Source organism: Phyllopteryx taeniolatus, chromosome 13 (genome assembly GCF_024500385.1).
Source record: "Phyllopteryx taeniolatus isolate TA_2022b chromosome 13, UOR_Ptae_1.2, whole genome shotgun sequence".
NCBI lineage: Eukaryota > Metazoa > Chordata > Actinopteri > Syngnathiformes > Syngnathidae > Phyllopteryx > Phyllopteryx taeniolatus.
In genome coordinates, this window is record NC_084514.1 from 13,430,922 (window position 1) to 13,448,845 (window position 17,924).

A 17,924-nucleotide genomic window follows, 5' to 3' on the forward strand; every position below is an offset into this window, starting at 1 on the left:
CAGACTAATATATCCAACCACATGCAATGTCATTTCACCATTAAAAAAAAAAAAAAGAATAGCCGAGTACCTAAAACAGCCCTAGATTCCCTCACAGCATCCTTTAAGACCAAAAAGTTAGATAATTGATGTCATACACTGCAGGACAGTTGGGGGTCTTTGTAATATTTGAGTGGTTATTTTGCTCCTAGATAAACGAATGATCCCCAAAATGTTTCTTTTTAAAAGCGTCATCTCAGTTTCCGCTCGTGTTGGCTCTGATTAGATTGTTCAGAGGTACCGGACTTTCACGGCCATAAGGCGCACCGTATTAAAAGGCGGAGTCTCAGTTAGGGGTCCAATTCTGTATTTAACACATGCATAAGGCGCACCGTATTATTGGGCGCAGGCACGTTCCTCAGCGAAACTGATAGCTTGCAGTTTAAACTGTGTCTTTTCGTAGGTGCCATTTTCGGGGGTCCTTAGCCAAACCGATGGTGTTTTGCACAACGCACATACTATATACCTACTGGGGGCGTGCCTTTAGCGTCCTCTTTCCCGCGTACCCTTCCCCCTTTAACGTCCGCATGCTGTCCTCCGTCACGTCCGCCTTCCTCGATATAAGCAGCGTGTCGGTCAGTCAAGCGGAGCGCTCGCTCATCAAAGTCACAACAACAACATTTACAGATTTTGGAACTCGGTGCACACATAAGGCGCGCCGCATTATCAGGCGCCCCGTCCATTTTGGATCAAATTTAAGACTTTGAAGTGCGCCTTATGGTCGTGAAAATACGGTAGCTAATGTTGTGGCTGGTGAGATTAAATGCAGGTCAGTATTGCAACACAATAGCCGCGTTGAATTTCAAATATATTACTTTCTTTCAGGTTTGTACTACAACGCCCTCATCAATGTGTCTCTGCCTAAAAACCATTCAGAAACCTAAGTTCAATCAACATGTGGTACTGAGATGATGTAAGCGGAGGTACAAAAGCAGCACGATTTAAGGGAGGTGCCTGCCACCCATCGCTACTTCCAACGTACACATTGTTTTGCTCAAACTAGAATTCATTGGTTTTAAAACAAACAAAAATAAAATAAATGCATGAATTAATTAATTTTAGAAAGGGGTATCGGTTTACCTTGAAAAGGCCTCATCTAGACCATCCTCAAGCTCCTGACAGACAGAACACAGAAAGGTTAATTTCTAAATCAGATAAATAGTAGGCCAGTTACTTGCATACATACACTCACATGTAAATGCACACGCACTTCTTGCCATTCTCAATCTTAAATAGGAGAGTAGATGAAATGTCTTCTTTCCCTCTGAAACTATGCAACAGGGAGCAGGGATGTGCTCACTAGGCAATTGTCCAGCTCAGCTTACAGTTTATGTCCTAAGGATTCGCAGCACTTCACCTTTTCCACATTTTAGGTTACGTTACAGCATTATTTCAAAAGGAATTTCATTCATTTTTCCCCACAGAAATCCTACTCACAACACCCCTAGATGACAATGTGAAAAAGCTTATAAGATCTTTGCAAATTTATTTCAAATAAGAAGCAAAGAAATAAGTTTTCACAGCTTTATGCCATGAAGGCATCCCAGATAGAAGCCACTCCTTCGTAAACGGCACAAGGCAGCCCACTTGAAGTTAGCCCAAAGACATCTGAAGATGTCATGATCATGAGAAAAAAAAAAAACTCTCTGGTCTGATGAAAACAAAGATTGAACTCTTTGGTGTTGAATGCCAGATGTCCTGCTGGGAGGAAACCGGACACTGCTCATCACCTCACCAATACCGTCCGTCCCTTCAGTGAAGCATGCTCTGGGGATGCTTTTCGGCAGCAGCAGAGTGCTCTTGACTTGACTCCAAGCACACAGCCAAGATACCAAGGGCATGGCTTCAGGACAACTCTGTGAATGTCCTTGAGTGGCTTGAAAATGCCTGCGTATGAACGCTCCCCATGGAACCTGATGTAGCTTGAGAGCCACTACAAAGAGAAATGAGCGAACATGCCCAAAGATAGGTGTGCAAAGCGTGTGGCATTATTGTGAAGCTGGAATTTCTGCCAAATGCTGTGAATACTTAAGTTTTTGTTTTTATTTCTAATACATTTGCATCCATCCAGCAATCCATTTTCTGTACCGCCTATTTAAAAAAAAAAAAAATCTAAATAAAAAATAATGACCTTTTTTTCTTTTTTGGTGGTCACTGTGGGGTATTAAGAATTTTGAGGGAAAAATGTATTCCATTTTGGAATAAGGCTGTAACATAAAATGAATAATTTCCCACTGGAGCAGCAGCAGAAGAGTACAGCTGCATTATAGCCAATCAATCAAAGTTGTAATTACTGTAGTGTCTAACCGTATCAAAGCTGTACAACTGAAACGAATTGATTGGTTGACGCTTGTCTTACCCATACTGTATTGTTGTTCTCAGTTGCATGATTATGCACTGTGAAGGAATTCAAATCCATTGGTATTGTTCCTGAGCTGACCAACGTTACATTGGCGCCTTCTGCCAAATCTAGGAGTTTTGTTGCGGTTACCTCTGCAAAACAAAACCGACACAAAAAGGACAATTTTACACATTTGACAGGTGTATTTTTTCATACACACCCATAAATGCATTATGTTGTGTTCACAGAACCATAAATAGCAGTGTGTAGTTGACATCCTACAGATGCTAACCGATTGATATTGGGGCGGCTGTTGCCAAGTTGGTAGAGCAGGTTGTCTAGTGAGCGAAGGGTCGCCACTTCGAATCCCAGCTGAAACGGTCTGCTGTCGAAGTCTCCCTGAGGCACTGAACCCTAATTTGCTCCCAATGGGGCTGGCAGCGCTTTGCATGGCAGCAGCCGCCCATTGGTGGATGAGTGTGTGTGTGTGAATGGGTGAAACGTGAGGTTTTGTAAAGCACTTTTGGCACCGTATGGTGTAGTTAAAGCGCTATATATACACGTGCAATTCAATGACCATGCAACATTGTATGTTAAGGTTTAATTATCCTTATTAATACTGAGCATCTAATGTATCTCATAGAGTTTGCCATCTGTGCAATATGTGATGAGTGAGCTTGGAATAACCCAACTGTAGCACATTGTCAGCATGGACCTGAAATGAGCTGCACTTACCAGGTGATTGTGCGCCAATAATATGTCAAACCCTAATATTTGAGCACTCTTTAAGCTAATGGTGTCCACTGAGAACAGTTAAAACGCCACTCTCTCTAAAGCTAACATCTCACTTTTTAAAGTCAAACAATATCTTTGCCTGACCCTCCAATGACCTGTAATTTGTAATTGAAAGAAAACCGCATTTGTGTGCCTGTAATACAATTCCCATAAACTTCTCTCATTTCTGTCTGCACAGGCTTTAAAGTATTGACCGAAATGTGCCATTTTGCAGGTATAACTGCTAATGGACCTGTAATCTGTGAAGGTAGGAGTGGGTTACAGAGAAAACACCAAGCTGTTGTTTAGTTGCCTGGAGAGTATCGAATTTCGTGGCAAAAGCGATCCAGAGTCTCAGCGACTCGGTGGCATGCTGCGTGATCAGGCAGAGTAAAGGGGGCAGAAATATAAGCTTGTGATGGCGACAATACTGAGCTGTTCTCATTCTGTGCCAGTACTAGCACAGAGGCTTCAACCGTGTATGAATGATGCCAATTGTATTTACAAGAATCATTTCCACAATGACACACTGTCTGTTTAGAGGCATAGTATGAAATCCAAATGCGTCTTTCGCCCCTCCCAAAAATCTGTTCTCCTCCCAAATACGGTGTCAGAACACATTTCAGAGATCCCTTTCTAGCTTCAGGGCATTTGGCTGGAAGCATGCGTACAAAGCTGATGTCAGTCGTTGCTGGACTAGCATCAAGCTAAACCCTACGTTATGAAATGGATCAGAGAAAACGTGAGGATTGAATATTTGATGTACCAAGTGCACACACGCATGCATGCATGCGAATGGGGATTGCAGCCATTGTGCCACTGGCAGCAGGATGTGCCTTATCTCAGCAAGGACAATACCCACAGCTCATGATGCCTTAAAGGATGTTAAGCTCAATGAGATGCCAATAGCTTTCTGCTCACAAGCCATGAAGAGTAGATTCTTACGAGGATTTGAGTGAACAATGAGGTCGCAGAAAACATTTACTCTAGTGGTTTGTAAACAAACAAGAGCTGTTATCTACCGTTTCTAAATGCAAGAAAGCATCCTACCATTCACTATCGCCATGTGCATTCACCTTTAATGTCCTTTTCTGTGCATTACAATGAAGCCGAGTAGAAAGAAACCCCCAGGCTGTTAGCTGAACTACAGCCAACCTTTGACAAGTGGCTGATTTCTGTTCCAGAAAGCATGATGTTAGGTGACATGACTGACCTCCTTCCTTCAGGCTGCCAAGGCTCGCTGAGCTGTCTGACTGGGAGCTGTTGACTCCTTCACCATCTGAACCGGACTTCACTCGCTTCTCCTTTTCTGCATAGGCGGCAACACAGGGGTTCAAAGGGTGTGGACCAAGAGACACGGCGCAGTTATAGAAAAGGTCAGATGGCTACGACACAGGAAAGCTGTAACAATGGGGTGATTTGTCCTTGCACAACTGTGTACTCATCTAGTGGCTGGGGGGGAAAAAAAAGAAGAAATGTTCCACCAGTCACACATACAATAATGTGTTTGAACACATAAGAAGGAACAATTGGCAGATAATTAGCGTAATTATTCGGGTTTGCATGAATTGTGAGGCAGTGGACTGCAAAAATAACAACATCCACTTCATGTAATAGTGATTGCAGCATTTCAATTTAACCGGCAGTGCATTTGTTTAACACCCAAGAGCCTTGTGCCAAACATTCTCAGCTGCTAAAGTTTACCATTGCACAATTCAACAAGGACAATAACTAATTCACTAATATTCCTAGTGGCATCATATTCTCTGTACACTTTCAATTTGGTCTCCTATACAAATATATGTAACATGCATACACATTGTGGTAGGAGTAATAGTGATAATAGCAGCAGTAGAAGGATGTATGTATGGTTTGCTGGTTGTCCCATAAGCCCAGACATCTTCGTGCGAGCAGTGTGAAAAATGTGTCATCTTTGGTTATGGTCCAGATTTGTCTGTAATAAACATGGCACCATGTCAAGAGACCGTATTTTCACGACAATAAGGCTTCAAAGTCTTACATTTTCTCCAAAATGGACGGGGCGCCTAATAATGCGGCGCGCCTTATGTGTGCACCGCGTTCCAACACCTATAAATGTTGTTGTGTGATGAGCGCTCCGTTTGACTTGTTTTGGTTTTTCAGTCAGACCGCTTGACTGACTGGGAGCATTTCCTGCCGACACGCTGCTTATACAGAGGAAAAGCGGACGTGGCTGAGGACAGCATGCGGGCGGGTGCGTGAAGGAGGACGCTAAAGCCACGCCCCCAGTAGGTATATAGCGCCAGGGTGTCCATTGTGAAAAACAACATCGGTTTGGCTAAGGACCCCCGAAAACGGCACCTACGAAGAAACACGCTTACGAAGCACAGTTTAAACTGCAAGCTATCAGTTACGCGGAGGAACATGGGAATCGAGCAGCCGCGAGAGAATTCAAGATCAACGAATCCATGGTTCGCAAGCGGTTCGCAAGCGGCTCCTCAGCAACGAGACCGACTCGGACGATGACGAGAGGGAACCTGCCGTGTTTGATGGAGAACTCGCCCAGCTGTTCATTTCGGATACAGCACATGAGGACTTTGATGGATGAGGATTGATCGAAAAAATAACGTGAGTACATTGTTAAATACTTCAATAAAGTACAACCGAACTCAGTTTTGCTCCCGCTGCCTTTTTAAAAACATTGTTTTAGCGTGCATACATGCTACCGTATGTTTTAAGCTAGCATATGTTTTACCATGCCTGCGCCCAATAATACGGTGCGCCTTATATGTTAAATCCAGAAATAGACCCCGTAACTGAGACTGCGCCTTTTAATACGGTACGCCTTTTGGGAGTTACCAGTAGTTGTTTGGTGAATATTATACAGACCCACATGTTTTGAAGCTAATCGGAATTGTAGTATGCGGAGTGATGCAGGGCAGGGGATTGTGGTCAAGTGGGGGTGGTGGGAGTGTTTGGCTGCTTAGTTTTGTTTCTTATACAGACACACTCTTCCTGCTTTGATTCTCTGGGGTCCCCCCACCCCATTATTTTTTTGCTTCCTTCCTATAAGAGACTACTACTTTAAAAGGGGAAAAAAAAACGTTCTTCCCACTGTAACCCAGTGAGCATCCATTCTACTTTGCTGGCACTGTATTGATGTGGTGGTAAAGAGTGGCGATAGAATAAGCAGAGTTTGGGAAATGTGAAGTTTAACTCCTTTTAGGCTTACAATATGTGTGAGGCACAATTCTTGGCACCACACTAAGCAAAGCAAAGCAAATTTATTTATAGAGCGCATTTACACAATATATACACAAGGTAACTCAATGTGCTTCACATGATTAAAGCATTTTTTTAATTTTTTTTTTAAACCGCTAATAAAATTTTACGAGAAAAATAAAATGTACAATAAAATCAGCATACAGTGCAAGAAAGATCCTTTAAAAGTGGACATGGTCTAAAAAGCAGGAGGGGGGGGGGGGGGGGAAGAGGTTTTAACCTGGACTTAAAAACATTCCCACTTGGGGCCGACCTCACTTCTGTTGGCAACCTATTCCATTTATGTGCAGCATATTCGCTAAAAGCTGCTTCACTTTGTTCGCGTTGTGCTGCACTATTTGACCCGAGTCTGTAGCTCTCAGAGCCCTACTGGGTTTATATTCCATTAGAATTTCTTTCATGTATTCAGGACCTAAACCATTTCATCATTTATAGGCCAGTAGCAGAACTTGAAAATCTATTCTAAAGCTGACTGGGAGTTCTATTTAGCCCTACCTACGTTTCCAACCTGTTCAGCAGTATATTATGATCTACTGTATCAAAAGCCGCACTGAGATCAAAGAAGCCCAGAATTGACACCTTACCACAGTCTGTATTGAACCTCGTATCATTTAGCACTTTGATAAGAGCTGATTCTTTACTATGATGAGTTCGGAAACCTGATTCAAATTTGTCAAAAAGGAAAAACTGTTCTACTAGAACATGACAGTAGGGTCGAAATGTAGTGATTTTCAAACGAAATATCCAAAAGGGCTGAAGAAATAAGCTTACGTTTACATGAGACAGTATCAGTGAGCAACACTGATCTATCATATGCATTTCCTTTCCCTTTCCCAACACACTCCACCCCGTGCCACCTTTCTTCTTCATTCACCCTCCTATCTCAGAAACAGTTGAACCCGCTCGGGCTCTGTGCCAAAAATATAACTAAACAAGGATGGGAGGCTCACTGTGCCTTACCAAAAAGATATAGTACATGCCACAAATATATTACAACAATTGATTCAAAAGGATGGCAATAGACGCAACAAAGGTGAAAGAAGAAAGTGGTTGATGCTGAAAAAAATCGGATACCTTCCTTGCCGCCAATCATCTACAGCGAAGTACCACATGTAAATTACATGAATGTTCTGGTGAGCTGTGTGAAAAGAACGAGGCGTGTGTGTGAGTGAGCGAGAGAGAGAGAGAGAGAGAGAGCAATTTGGATTGTGCGCCATGTCCAGAGGAGTGCCTCGACATCTACTCGCTCTACGAAAGGGTTGGTTGCTTTGGCCAACAAAAATAAAAACTGTATCTACAATGGAAACAAATCCCCAGCTCGGCTGTGTTCTCTGCAGAAAGGAAATGGCAGATTTAGACGAGTCTGCCCACCTTCACCTGAGGCTATAACCTTAGCTCCTTAACCAATACAAATTCCCATAATGAAAGAGGAATTTCTAAATAGGTCTGTTGATAATAATTTGGTCACTACGTATCCAAACCACTGGAACTTTTTGAGTGTACAGGTGGAGTTGAGGAATGCGAGTTTACAAAGACAATGATGCCGTTCTGATTGACACTGTCAGCGAGGAAGAGGTGGGTAGACGCATGCTTCGGCAGTTACTTTGCTTTTTAGTGTTATTCATGGTTTTCACTTTTACTTGAGTATATTTGTCAAGAAGACTTGCTACTTTGAGTCTGTTCTTTTAGCTAGCCTCAGTCCTTTTTTTTTTTCTTAACTTTATTAATCCAAGTCTAGTATTGCAATTTATTACACATTCCGCAAGGAAATATCAAAATTCAATAGCTGAGCATACACAAAACAGGTACAGAACAGTACATAAAGCAAGATAACGAAAAATTTAAATGAAACTAAGCCAAAATTAAATAAAAACTAATGACAATGAAAAACCTTTAAACTCTTAAAAGCGTGTGTACAACTGAAGTGCATCATTGTGAGATATTGTGTGGCTCTCGTGTCTAAAAAAGGTTGAACCATTTTAATCTACAACTACTGGACGCAGCCGATGTCAGGTTGTTAAAAGAACTTCTGCAGCCGAGCGATGTGTGGGCAAAAACAGGAAATCTTTGTCACTGTGGTGGCTTGTCCAAGCTGGAGAGGCACACCAAAAGAAAAAGAAAAAGAAAACCCCACCAATGATGCGCGTCCTTGATATGACACGATGAAGAAATCAAATTTCATGGAAAGTTTGTTTGCATGTGTGACACATAAATTATTACAAATATTAAACGGTTCTCAGAGCTGCCAACTGTTAAAAATTCACTTCCAGAACAATTTGTCTATATTTGTCATAAAAATAGAATTAAAAATAAAATAGCGTACACCAAGCAGCTGTTCAATGTGGACGCGCAATTAATGTCCCTCCCGATATCCGGAACAATCAGTGTTATGGCCGTAACGATCAGTGACTTGCCGCCTGCAAAGTCAGTCAGGCGAGAGAGCCGCACTAACTAAAAAGGTTCTTCAAGAATCTTTTGACTGTGTCATCAAAAGTGAGCATTGGCTCCGCTTATATCGGATTGCACATTTTTGTCATTTTGTCAAGTCATTTTTGAGTGAGTGAACGTTAGTGCTTAGATTCACAGTGGACTCGTTCCGTGACCAAGATAAAATGCAGTTTGAACATACATTGGTTAAAAAACAATAACGCTCAATATGTTAAACGAAAAGGAAAACACCAGAGGGGGAAGGGAAAGATGAGAGAGGGGTTTCCAGTCATCCGTTATACTGCTCTTGCATACCTTCCTTGGCAGCCTGCCAGAATTCAAATGCCACCCTGAAAGCCTGTGCCACTGTTAGGGTTACCGCTTGTGCCTGTTGGGGGGGGGGGGGGGGGGGGGCACACAGACAACAGGGAAATGAGTCAAGGAAGACAAATGTCAAGTATCACATATTAACTCGTAGGCTCCGAAGCCACAGAATCGATATTAAGGCACAGAGCTATGACAGAGTAAAACAAGACGTGACCATTACAAGCAAAATAGAGACACCATGCCCTATTTATGGAGCTGGGAGTCTGTGTAGCGTTTTGGCAAGAACTAAATTAGTGAGAGGAAGGAAGAGGAGGGTGTGGCTCACTTGTTTGGGAACCCCTAGGGAAGGAGGGAATGATGGCAACCTATCCTCATCTCATGTGCTCCTTCCTCATCATACTTCAGTTAGGACTTAATGTTTGCATGTTAAGTAGTCAAAGAGACAAGCTGGTTATATACTACCTACATTTGTTCAACATAAAAGCCTCTACAAAGCTACTTTGTCATTGCTTTGCATTGAAGGAATACACAGTCTTAATTGCTTACCACTTTTCTCTTTGTGCAGAGGAAGGCATGACACTCGAGTGCCTCATTGTGTTGGCTCTGGACGATGTAGGCAAACACTTTGTCATGCATTTTATCTGCTGTGCAATAGGATATTCTGAAAAACACACAATATGAGGACCAAGGAAAGTAAATGCGCTGAGGAGATCATGAAGTTAGCCAAGCTATAATTTTAATGCAACAACCATGATAAAACTACACATTATTAACTGTACAATATCTTGAAATGCCTCTCAATGGCCACCATGTAATTTCACGGTGTTACAAGGGTAACAGTCATTACCGGAATTTAACACATTTCACAAATTTATGAACAATAATAAGAAAGGAAAGAGGAAACTGAAATGTTATATAATGTTGATACTTTCCAAAAAAAAAAAAAAAAAAAGTCCCGATCTCGCTCTCCTCATGCAGACTTGGAAGTCATTTGGGCATGAATCTTTCACTCGAGGCCAAGTAAGGTCATGCAGCTCGAAGTACACAAGCTGAGACAGGCAAAAGGTTTCTAGGGCAATTGAAGGAATGTTTGTGTCACTTGGGTGTGAGAGAATGTGTGCACGTCAGTCAGTCACACCTGCATGAAAGCTCAGACATACAGCGGTTGTGCTGTTCCCTGGAGAGAGGGAGGCATACTGCTTACAGACACACACAAACACTTGTGCGTTACACCTCTTTACTCCACACAACAATCCAGTGACAGATGAGTCCAGGCATGTGATGAACATTTGTTTTAATCCGGGGGTTAAGGCAAGCTCCGACTAAAAATATGCAATAACTGGGGCCGCCCAGTTCAATCATGAACTAACTTCATGACAGAAAGTGGAGAACTGACCTGTAAATGGAAATGTTTTCTATCAGCTGGTTGGAGGCACTGTCGTAAAGGATGATTCCGCGAGGGGACACTGTTAATGAGACTTTCTGGAGCTTTTTCCCACTGGCTTTGGCCTGAATGACAGAACATGAAGTAAAGTAAAAGACAGGTGTGAGACAGAAATATCAAATCAAACTTCAACCGTTTTAATATCTAAATTTAAAAAAAGAACCCACGCAAATACAAAATGTAGTTTTCCAAATGATCATTTGTGGCCCTATTTGAAAAAGTAATTGCCTTGCCTTGTTCAATCATGAGTTAAGCATGATTAACTGGAATTTTCGGAGAGCCGAGTTCAATTTGGCTGGCCGCACGCACCCAGGCCTGCTTGCCGCCGCATTGGTTGAAGCAAGAAATCACTTCAATAGTACCTCTGAGACAAAGTGAAGAAGGCTCCAAGATCTCCAAAAGAAAAGTATCAGGCCACAATCCACATCAATTCAAGAACAAAGAAACAAGGATATTGAACAAATCCATTTCCATTTGGTTTGATGATTTCAATTTGATAAATGGGCAAAAATAATTGAGGCACTGTATAAAACATGCTAATAATGCTCATTTATTTTGCGAGTTTAAAACATCTCGGTAAACTTATTTTTGGCTATTTGTGAGTTGTGAGGATTGCATAATTACAGAAAAAAAAAAAAAAACATTGTTTTAGGTTTAACCACAGTCTGACCCAAGATTCCTATCATAGATTGCACAGCGAAAAATGTCATCCCCTTCAGGGACCTTGCGTAACTGTGGCTAGATAGTGGATTAGGAGCAATCAGCCTCTTCCTCCTCCCTCTCCATACATCACTGTGTCCAGAGTCCCACCATTGTTTCACCACTAACTGCCAGATCCAATAACATGAAGCATTTTCTAGCATGATAAGGCTGACTGAGCCATAAACGGAGCAAGAGGGTCCAAACTAATTGCATTTTCAAATAAATGTCAGCCTGGACCTCAAGGGAGTCAAGGCAAGCAACTACTTGAACAAAATAAATGTATAACTGCTCATGCTTTGGTTAAGACTTGTTCTAGAAAAACTCTAGATTAAATGCATTCAGTGTTTTCATTACGTGTTTGTGTTTGTGTGCACGGCGTCTCACTGTGGCCACTATCCTCTTGACAGCAGCTGCTGACAGCTCTTCTCCTTTAGGCTGCTCAACCATTGTGACCCCCAGGTACTTGAGCTGGAACACCATGCCCTCCAGAAGGGTCTCCCTCGTGTCTGTCCAGTTCTCTGGAAGCTCTGTCAATGACGACAACACAGATAAGGTACACGATGCAATGGAAGTCGAGCTATTTCTCAGGCTCACAACACAAGTCATCGAGTTGCAGTCAATACCAGCCATCATTCAGTAACTTTAGGTCCATACTGCCAAAACAAACACTGGAGCTGCTCTATACAACATTTCTTGTTTTGTACTTAGCAACGTACTTCCCCAGAAGCAAGGGCTGTGGATTCTTAACATTAACCATTAGTAACCACCTTTCTGCCTTGTCGCTTCTCATCATACGTACAGTGCCTTTGTTGTGGCAGCATTTAGTGGTTCTTTTTCACTTATCAACAAAGAAATTGAAGAAAATGATATCATTATTTATTACAGCATCCTCATTATTGGCAAGAGCATATTCCCCCCCCCCCCCCCCCCCCCAAAATATGAATATTAGAGTGGTTGTTATTTTTACACTTGTATAGATTTTTAAAATGCTAAAATTTTACTTAACGCGTCCTCTTGTACATAAAATGTTTTTTGTATGCATTTTACCTTTGAAAGGATTCTTTACTTTTTCGTATTTCTTAATGCAATGTTTTGAATGTTTTGTAATCTGCAGTTATCCCAAACTGGATTAATAGCATTAATGTCACAGTGTTTTTAACTAAGGGAATGTTTAGCATTTGTTGTAAATGTTAAAAATATAAATATGAACCAGATCAGACAGCTTGAATGACTGCCCATAATTGGCTGTACATCATTGAACTGCTTGATTTAAAGGAGGATTGTGTAAGATTAGTTGTATTAAATACACTGGCTCTTTGCCATTTGGGATTTCTATTCAATGAATATGATCATGTTCATATAATTACAGTCACAATTCAGGCAGAAAATTGCCATCCGATTCATTTTTACAACCTTTTAAAAATTAAAAGAAAATACCCAGGTGATTCCCCCCCTCCCCTTATTACAATTATTTCACATTTCACAATTTAAAAGTCCTGTAGGGAAAGTACTGCAGATAAAAAATGTAATCCCTTAAAGTGAAAGTGAGACTTGAGAAGAGACATGCATTTTGGTGTTTTAATCAGGTCTGTCGAATGTGTTCGTCATAATACCCCAAGGATCAACAACAAACAGCACGCCAACGAGCTGTGAACGATATATGTTATTGTATCAATATTTTGAAATGAACATTCAAGATATTAATATCACAAAGTCAACAATATCAAGTTTGCTTGCTCACAACTGCATGTACAGCTTAGCCGAAAAGATCACTTTTACTCTTCTACTTGAGAGTTGGTCAAAGAAAAATATGGCACAAAAAAAGTAGAGCCACAAACTTAGTGAGGACAAAATGTGAATCTATCAAACCATTGTCTCCGGTTATCTCTGCGAGACGAGCTCTTTTCACTATCAGGTCACTGGGTAATAAATCAACGTTGATTAATGACATCATTACAACCTATGATCTGGACTTTTTGTTACTAAATGAAACTTGGTTAACAAAGTACCATTTTAAATGCAAATTATTATTTTGTGAACAAGTGTCGAATAGGGAAAAAGGCTGCATTGCTGTTATTTTGAACTCATTATTTCAGTGGAAAGAAATGATACTGGGTGATTTTAGTTCTTTTGAATACCTCTGTTTTTAGTTAAAGGTGACCCAAAGGTTGTCGTTTTAAGAATTTAGAGACAATCCAAGATACAATAGAAAATGTATGGAGGATATTTCAGAAGTGCTGTCAGTTATTTATACATACTGACTACAACTATTTTGTCATCACGGGAGACTAATTTCATGTTGACAATAACTTGGAAAAACCATCTTAAGAAGTCTCTGCTATACTAGACACATTTGACCGCTCTCAACATATTAAGAGTCCAACCCACATCTTAGACCTGGTCATCTCGAAGGATGTTGAAATTCTAGCAATTGACATGAAGGATATGGCTATTTCTGACCATTTCTGTGCATTTCTTGAATTACAGATTCTTCCAAAAGTTCAGGCAACCTCTATATCTATTAAGAAAAGGTAAATAAAGGAGAGTACCGCCACTACGTTTATGGGGACCACAGTTGTGCCACAAAGTGTGAATGCTGAGGCGGTTGATGAACGTTTGAATCATTTCTCAAATGTAATGAATGCTGTCGCTCCTATGAAAGCTAAGACAATCTTGAGGCGACCAAGAACACCGTGGAGGAGCGCCATGATGGTAAAGACCTCCAAATCAAAGTGTAGGAAAGCAGGAAAAACTTAACTCCAAATGACCTCTGCGGACAAAGTCTTTGTCATTTGAATTAAAGAGATAGTCGGGGCTAGACAGCAACACCTTTCTGAAATCATACGCAAGAACAATACTCCCACTGCGTTTACTGTGGTTGACAAGCGCACAAAATCAGATAGCTCTAGAACATTTAACAGCTGATAAATGCAATGAATTTTGCGCGTTTAAAAATAATAATAATTCAGTTTTAGTTTTTAGAAAAGGTTTGTTCCCTTTTATTTTTCCAAAAATGCTTTCTTTTAGTTGAGTTTTTATATAATGGGTATTTGTCAAGTGTGAGATAAAAAAAAAAAAAAAAAAAATTACATTGTTTTTAATAAAAACAAAAAAAATTACCTTTTTTTTTTTTAAATTACAGTAAAACCCCTTCATGAGAAAGTGCAGTATGGCCTTTTTTTAAATGTGTTTTTATACAGTTAACTTACTTCTGCCCATTACTGTGAAACTAAAAGTGCTTATTTGCATGTTTCCCTTGCTGCTAAATTGCAAACTTCAAGATGACTTGAGATGTGTGGCTGTTATTTCCCTTGAGACATAGCACCGTCTTCCAGGACTAATCACTGCAGTCAATATTAGATTAGATAGATAAGCTAGATCGACAAGATACTGTAGATATCTAGACAGAGACGAAAAATGCTTCTGGTTTATTGAGTTGAAACTTAGTGCATAGTACAACCGGGCTTCCTCGTTCATACATTAACCAAAAAAGGAGACCAATTGTTACCTAGCACTACGTTTCGGGAGTTGGGTGAGAAAAGAGGGGGAGCCATCTTAAATTCATCAAACGGTGACAAGCGTCGCCTTGAAGCAACGTAATCGGGCAGCGCCTCTTTAGTGGATGCTGATCTTCCACTGGAGAGGAGTAAGTCACCCAGCAGATGGCTTCCATGGCTTTCCGGCAAGATCGCCACAAATTAGAAACAAGAGACCCCTGTTTTGGAAGAATTTAAAAGAGCTCAAGGTAAGAAAAAGTGTTCAAAAATAAAAAGAATACTATAACAATGTAAACAGTGAATGGGTAGATAAAATGTGAAATTACTCAATATTCTACAATAAGTGTTTTCGTAAACACCATGCTAAAAGTCTGTGTATAGTATTTGAGGCAGCAGGTGTATAAGGTCAAGTCTTCTAAAATAAGAAAATGTTGAAATGACATAGTTTGGTACTTTCCAGCAAATAGGTATGCAACTTGCTGTATTATTATGACTGTTCTATTTTCTGGTAAGCTTCTTTTGCTTTATGATTTTCATTAATAAATATCAGCAATACAATGAGCTGTTTTTGTGTGTGCATGTATGTGTTTTTCGATGGCAAACAAACACAAATACAGCTTTGAAAAGGGTTACGGATGGGAATTCAAGTGCTGTTGAGCAGCTATGGCAAGATGATGATGAAGGGGAGGAAGGGATCCCTACTGCAAAGATTAGAGAAAGCACAGATACCAAGTGATGATGAGGAAGACCCAGACGAGGACACAACGGAACCAAATGATGCAACGCAAAAGCGGCAAAGTAAAAGGAAGGCGTATCAGTCGAAAAGGAAACGGGTTGAACCTCCAACTGTTGACCTTTGGGAAAGTGTTGAGGAAGACTGTGAAGACGGACGGGCTTGATTGGTCACCTACATGTATTCCAAAGACTTTGCGAATGAGGAAATGCTTCTGGAAAAATGCGCCTGATGTGAGCAATGATCCCCTTGATTTTTTCCAAACATGGGAAACTTGACAGAGATGCAAGTTCTGCACAGGCTCCACTGTGAGAAGTACAAAGTCCATATTTGCCTGAACAAGAACAGAAACTGTTTTCAGGCCTTCCACCATGCAAAATTAAAAGTTTGCGACCCATGAAAATGGTAAAAGACACCCGAAATGTTCCTCTTCCAATGCCATTGCGAGTTCCGTTGGTGGAGTTCTCAATGCTGCATGATAGCAGTTATACTACTGATTATTAGTGGGACATGTTATTCTTATGTTTACAAATAGTAATATGTTTGATATGAATGTGTATTGTTATGTTTTAGTTTGTTATGAAAGTGAAAATCTTGAGCATCGTGACCGGATGCATCAAATACGGTACAAATAGGAAGACATCTGGAAGTTGCTTTTGAAAGTTTGTTCAAAAGGCCCAATAAAGGCTCCCATTTCAAAGAATTCCAATTTCCTCTCTTATTATTTCATTTTCAGGCTTTACAGGGCTAATGACACAGATGGAGTACAAGAAACATGCAACCCAATAGAATGACCACAAGGTCGCAGCTCTGTGATACTTTGAAGTATGATGTAAATGCGGAGTAGAAAAGAACCGAAAAATGAGAAGAACCGAAATTTTCCAATTTTAGATGGAGCAAGTGCCGCTTCATGTGGAAAGCTAATGATCCATGTTCATATTGGTTACATTTGCATTCATACGACCCACAGTGCACTGCAGCCCCGGAGCCGATGAGCGCAAACTTCAAAGGCTTATTGGCTTATTGGCTGCGCTAGCCTTGAAATAAGAGCATGTTATGCGGCAATGTTTGCTCTGTAGATGGGGGATTGCATTTAGAGAGTCAACTAGGAAAACACCAAGCTTTGCTCTACCGATAATGTTGAGAGAATAGTTTAGATTACAAATAGTGCAAATGGCGCAAGCTCTTTGCGGCTCTGCCAAAGCCTTGATCCTCTTTTCCAACTGCCCAGCACACGCCACCTCTGCACACATTCAAATGGCCTCACATACACGAGAAAAGAAACGCTCATGCTCAGTAGAGCGAGGTGAAGGGGAGAAACACAGATCCAACTTCAAGGAACAAAATCATAACTTCATAGGCCTATATTGTTTTAATACACTACGCTGGCACCAAATTAGTTCATGTAAAATTCAAGTTCCTTTTTCTGACAATTACACAACAGCACTACTGAGTCATCCTTCCGTTAAATAGACGTTATGGGCTCCAACTGGGATTTGTTTGAAACAACTTCACTTTTTTTTGGTTTTGTTTTTACAGGACGTGAAAGTGATTCCTCTTCCTTTTTACAAAACCTATGTAAACATGATACTTAACAAAACCCACAAAAACAATTTTAAAAAAATCAATAAAATAAAAAATGTCCTGAGCAACAGTTAGGGCTGACACTATAGACCAGTGGTTCCTAACGTTTTTGTCTTGTGTACCCCCTGAACAATTTTACCATACCATGAGTAGTACAACTATATCTAACCTAATCCAAACGAATCAAAAGGGAATGCAAAAAAAAAAAAAAAAGATGTTTAGCGTAATATAACAGCAATCGCTAGTTACCAAAGTCACATTTGCTTCTTTCTTTTCATCTTAGCGACCAACTGAGATGCTGAGAGTAGGACTGGCCATTGTTAGAAACCTCACGATTCGATTCAATTTCGATTATTTAGGTTGCAATTCGATATTGTTTTAAATGCTCTGATATCAACTCAGTACGTATAAATGCAAAAAAGTACATTTTTACCATTTTGAAATATTTGTGATGCCATGTCACATTTTCTTAAGCAATAATACATCTGAAAATAAAAATGTGCACATAACATATGTGCACATTGAGTACGAAAGTAAACAAACATGACTGTTGTGCGCATAAACACTGAAAAGGTAAAAGTGCCTGCAAACTGGTTAATTTCCACTTGGAAGTTGTAATTAATATTAAAAGTGCACAATAACTTCTTTGCGAATATTGAGAACAAACGTAAACATGATAGCTATGTATTAAAAATAGTAGTAGTAGTAGTGCTGTATACTTACAATATTTCTTACTACTACTACTTATTAGGGTTACTAATATTATTTGCAGGGTTTTTAATGACTACCCAATTT

General features: G+C 40.4%; 1 protein-coding gene across 5 annotated transcripts in view; it reads right to left on the reverse strand.

Moving 5' to 3' along the window:
* Nucleotides 1-17,924, reverse strand: part of ldlrap1b (low density lipoprotein receptor adaptor protein 1b) — a 33,861-nt gene that overhangs the window by 7,458 nt on the left and 8,479 nt on the right. For 2 of the 5 annotated variants that reach the window (XM_061794667.1, XM_061794665.1), the window contains exons 2-8: nt 11,670-11,842; nt 10,566-10,678; nt 9,716-9,830; nt 9,158-9,230; nt 4,368-4,463; nt 2,399-2,532; nt 1,120-1,154 (exon numbers count right to left, since the gene is read on the reverse strand). In XM_061794667.1, the coding sequence (XP_061650651.1) occupies nt 1,120-1,154; nt 2,399-2,532; nt 4,368-4,463; nt 9,158-9,230; nt 9,716-9,830; nt 10,566-10,678; nt 11,670-11,842 (739 nt within the window). The remainder of the gene's footprint in view (nt 1-1,119; nt 1,155-2,398; nt 2,533-4,367; nt 4,464-9,157; nt 9,231-9,715; nt 9,831-10,565; nt 10,679-11,669; nt 11,843-17,924) is intronic. The other 3 variants (XM_061794666.1, XM_061794669.1, XM_061794670.1) reach the window with 2 other exon arrangements.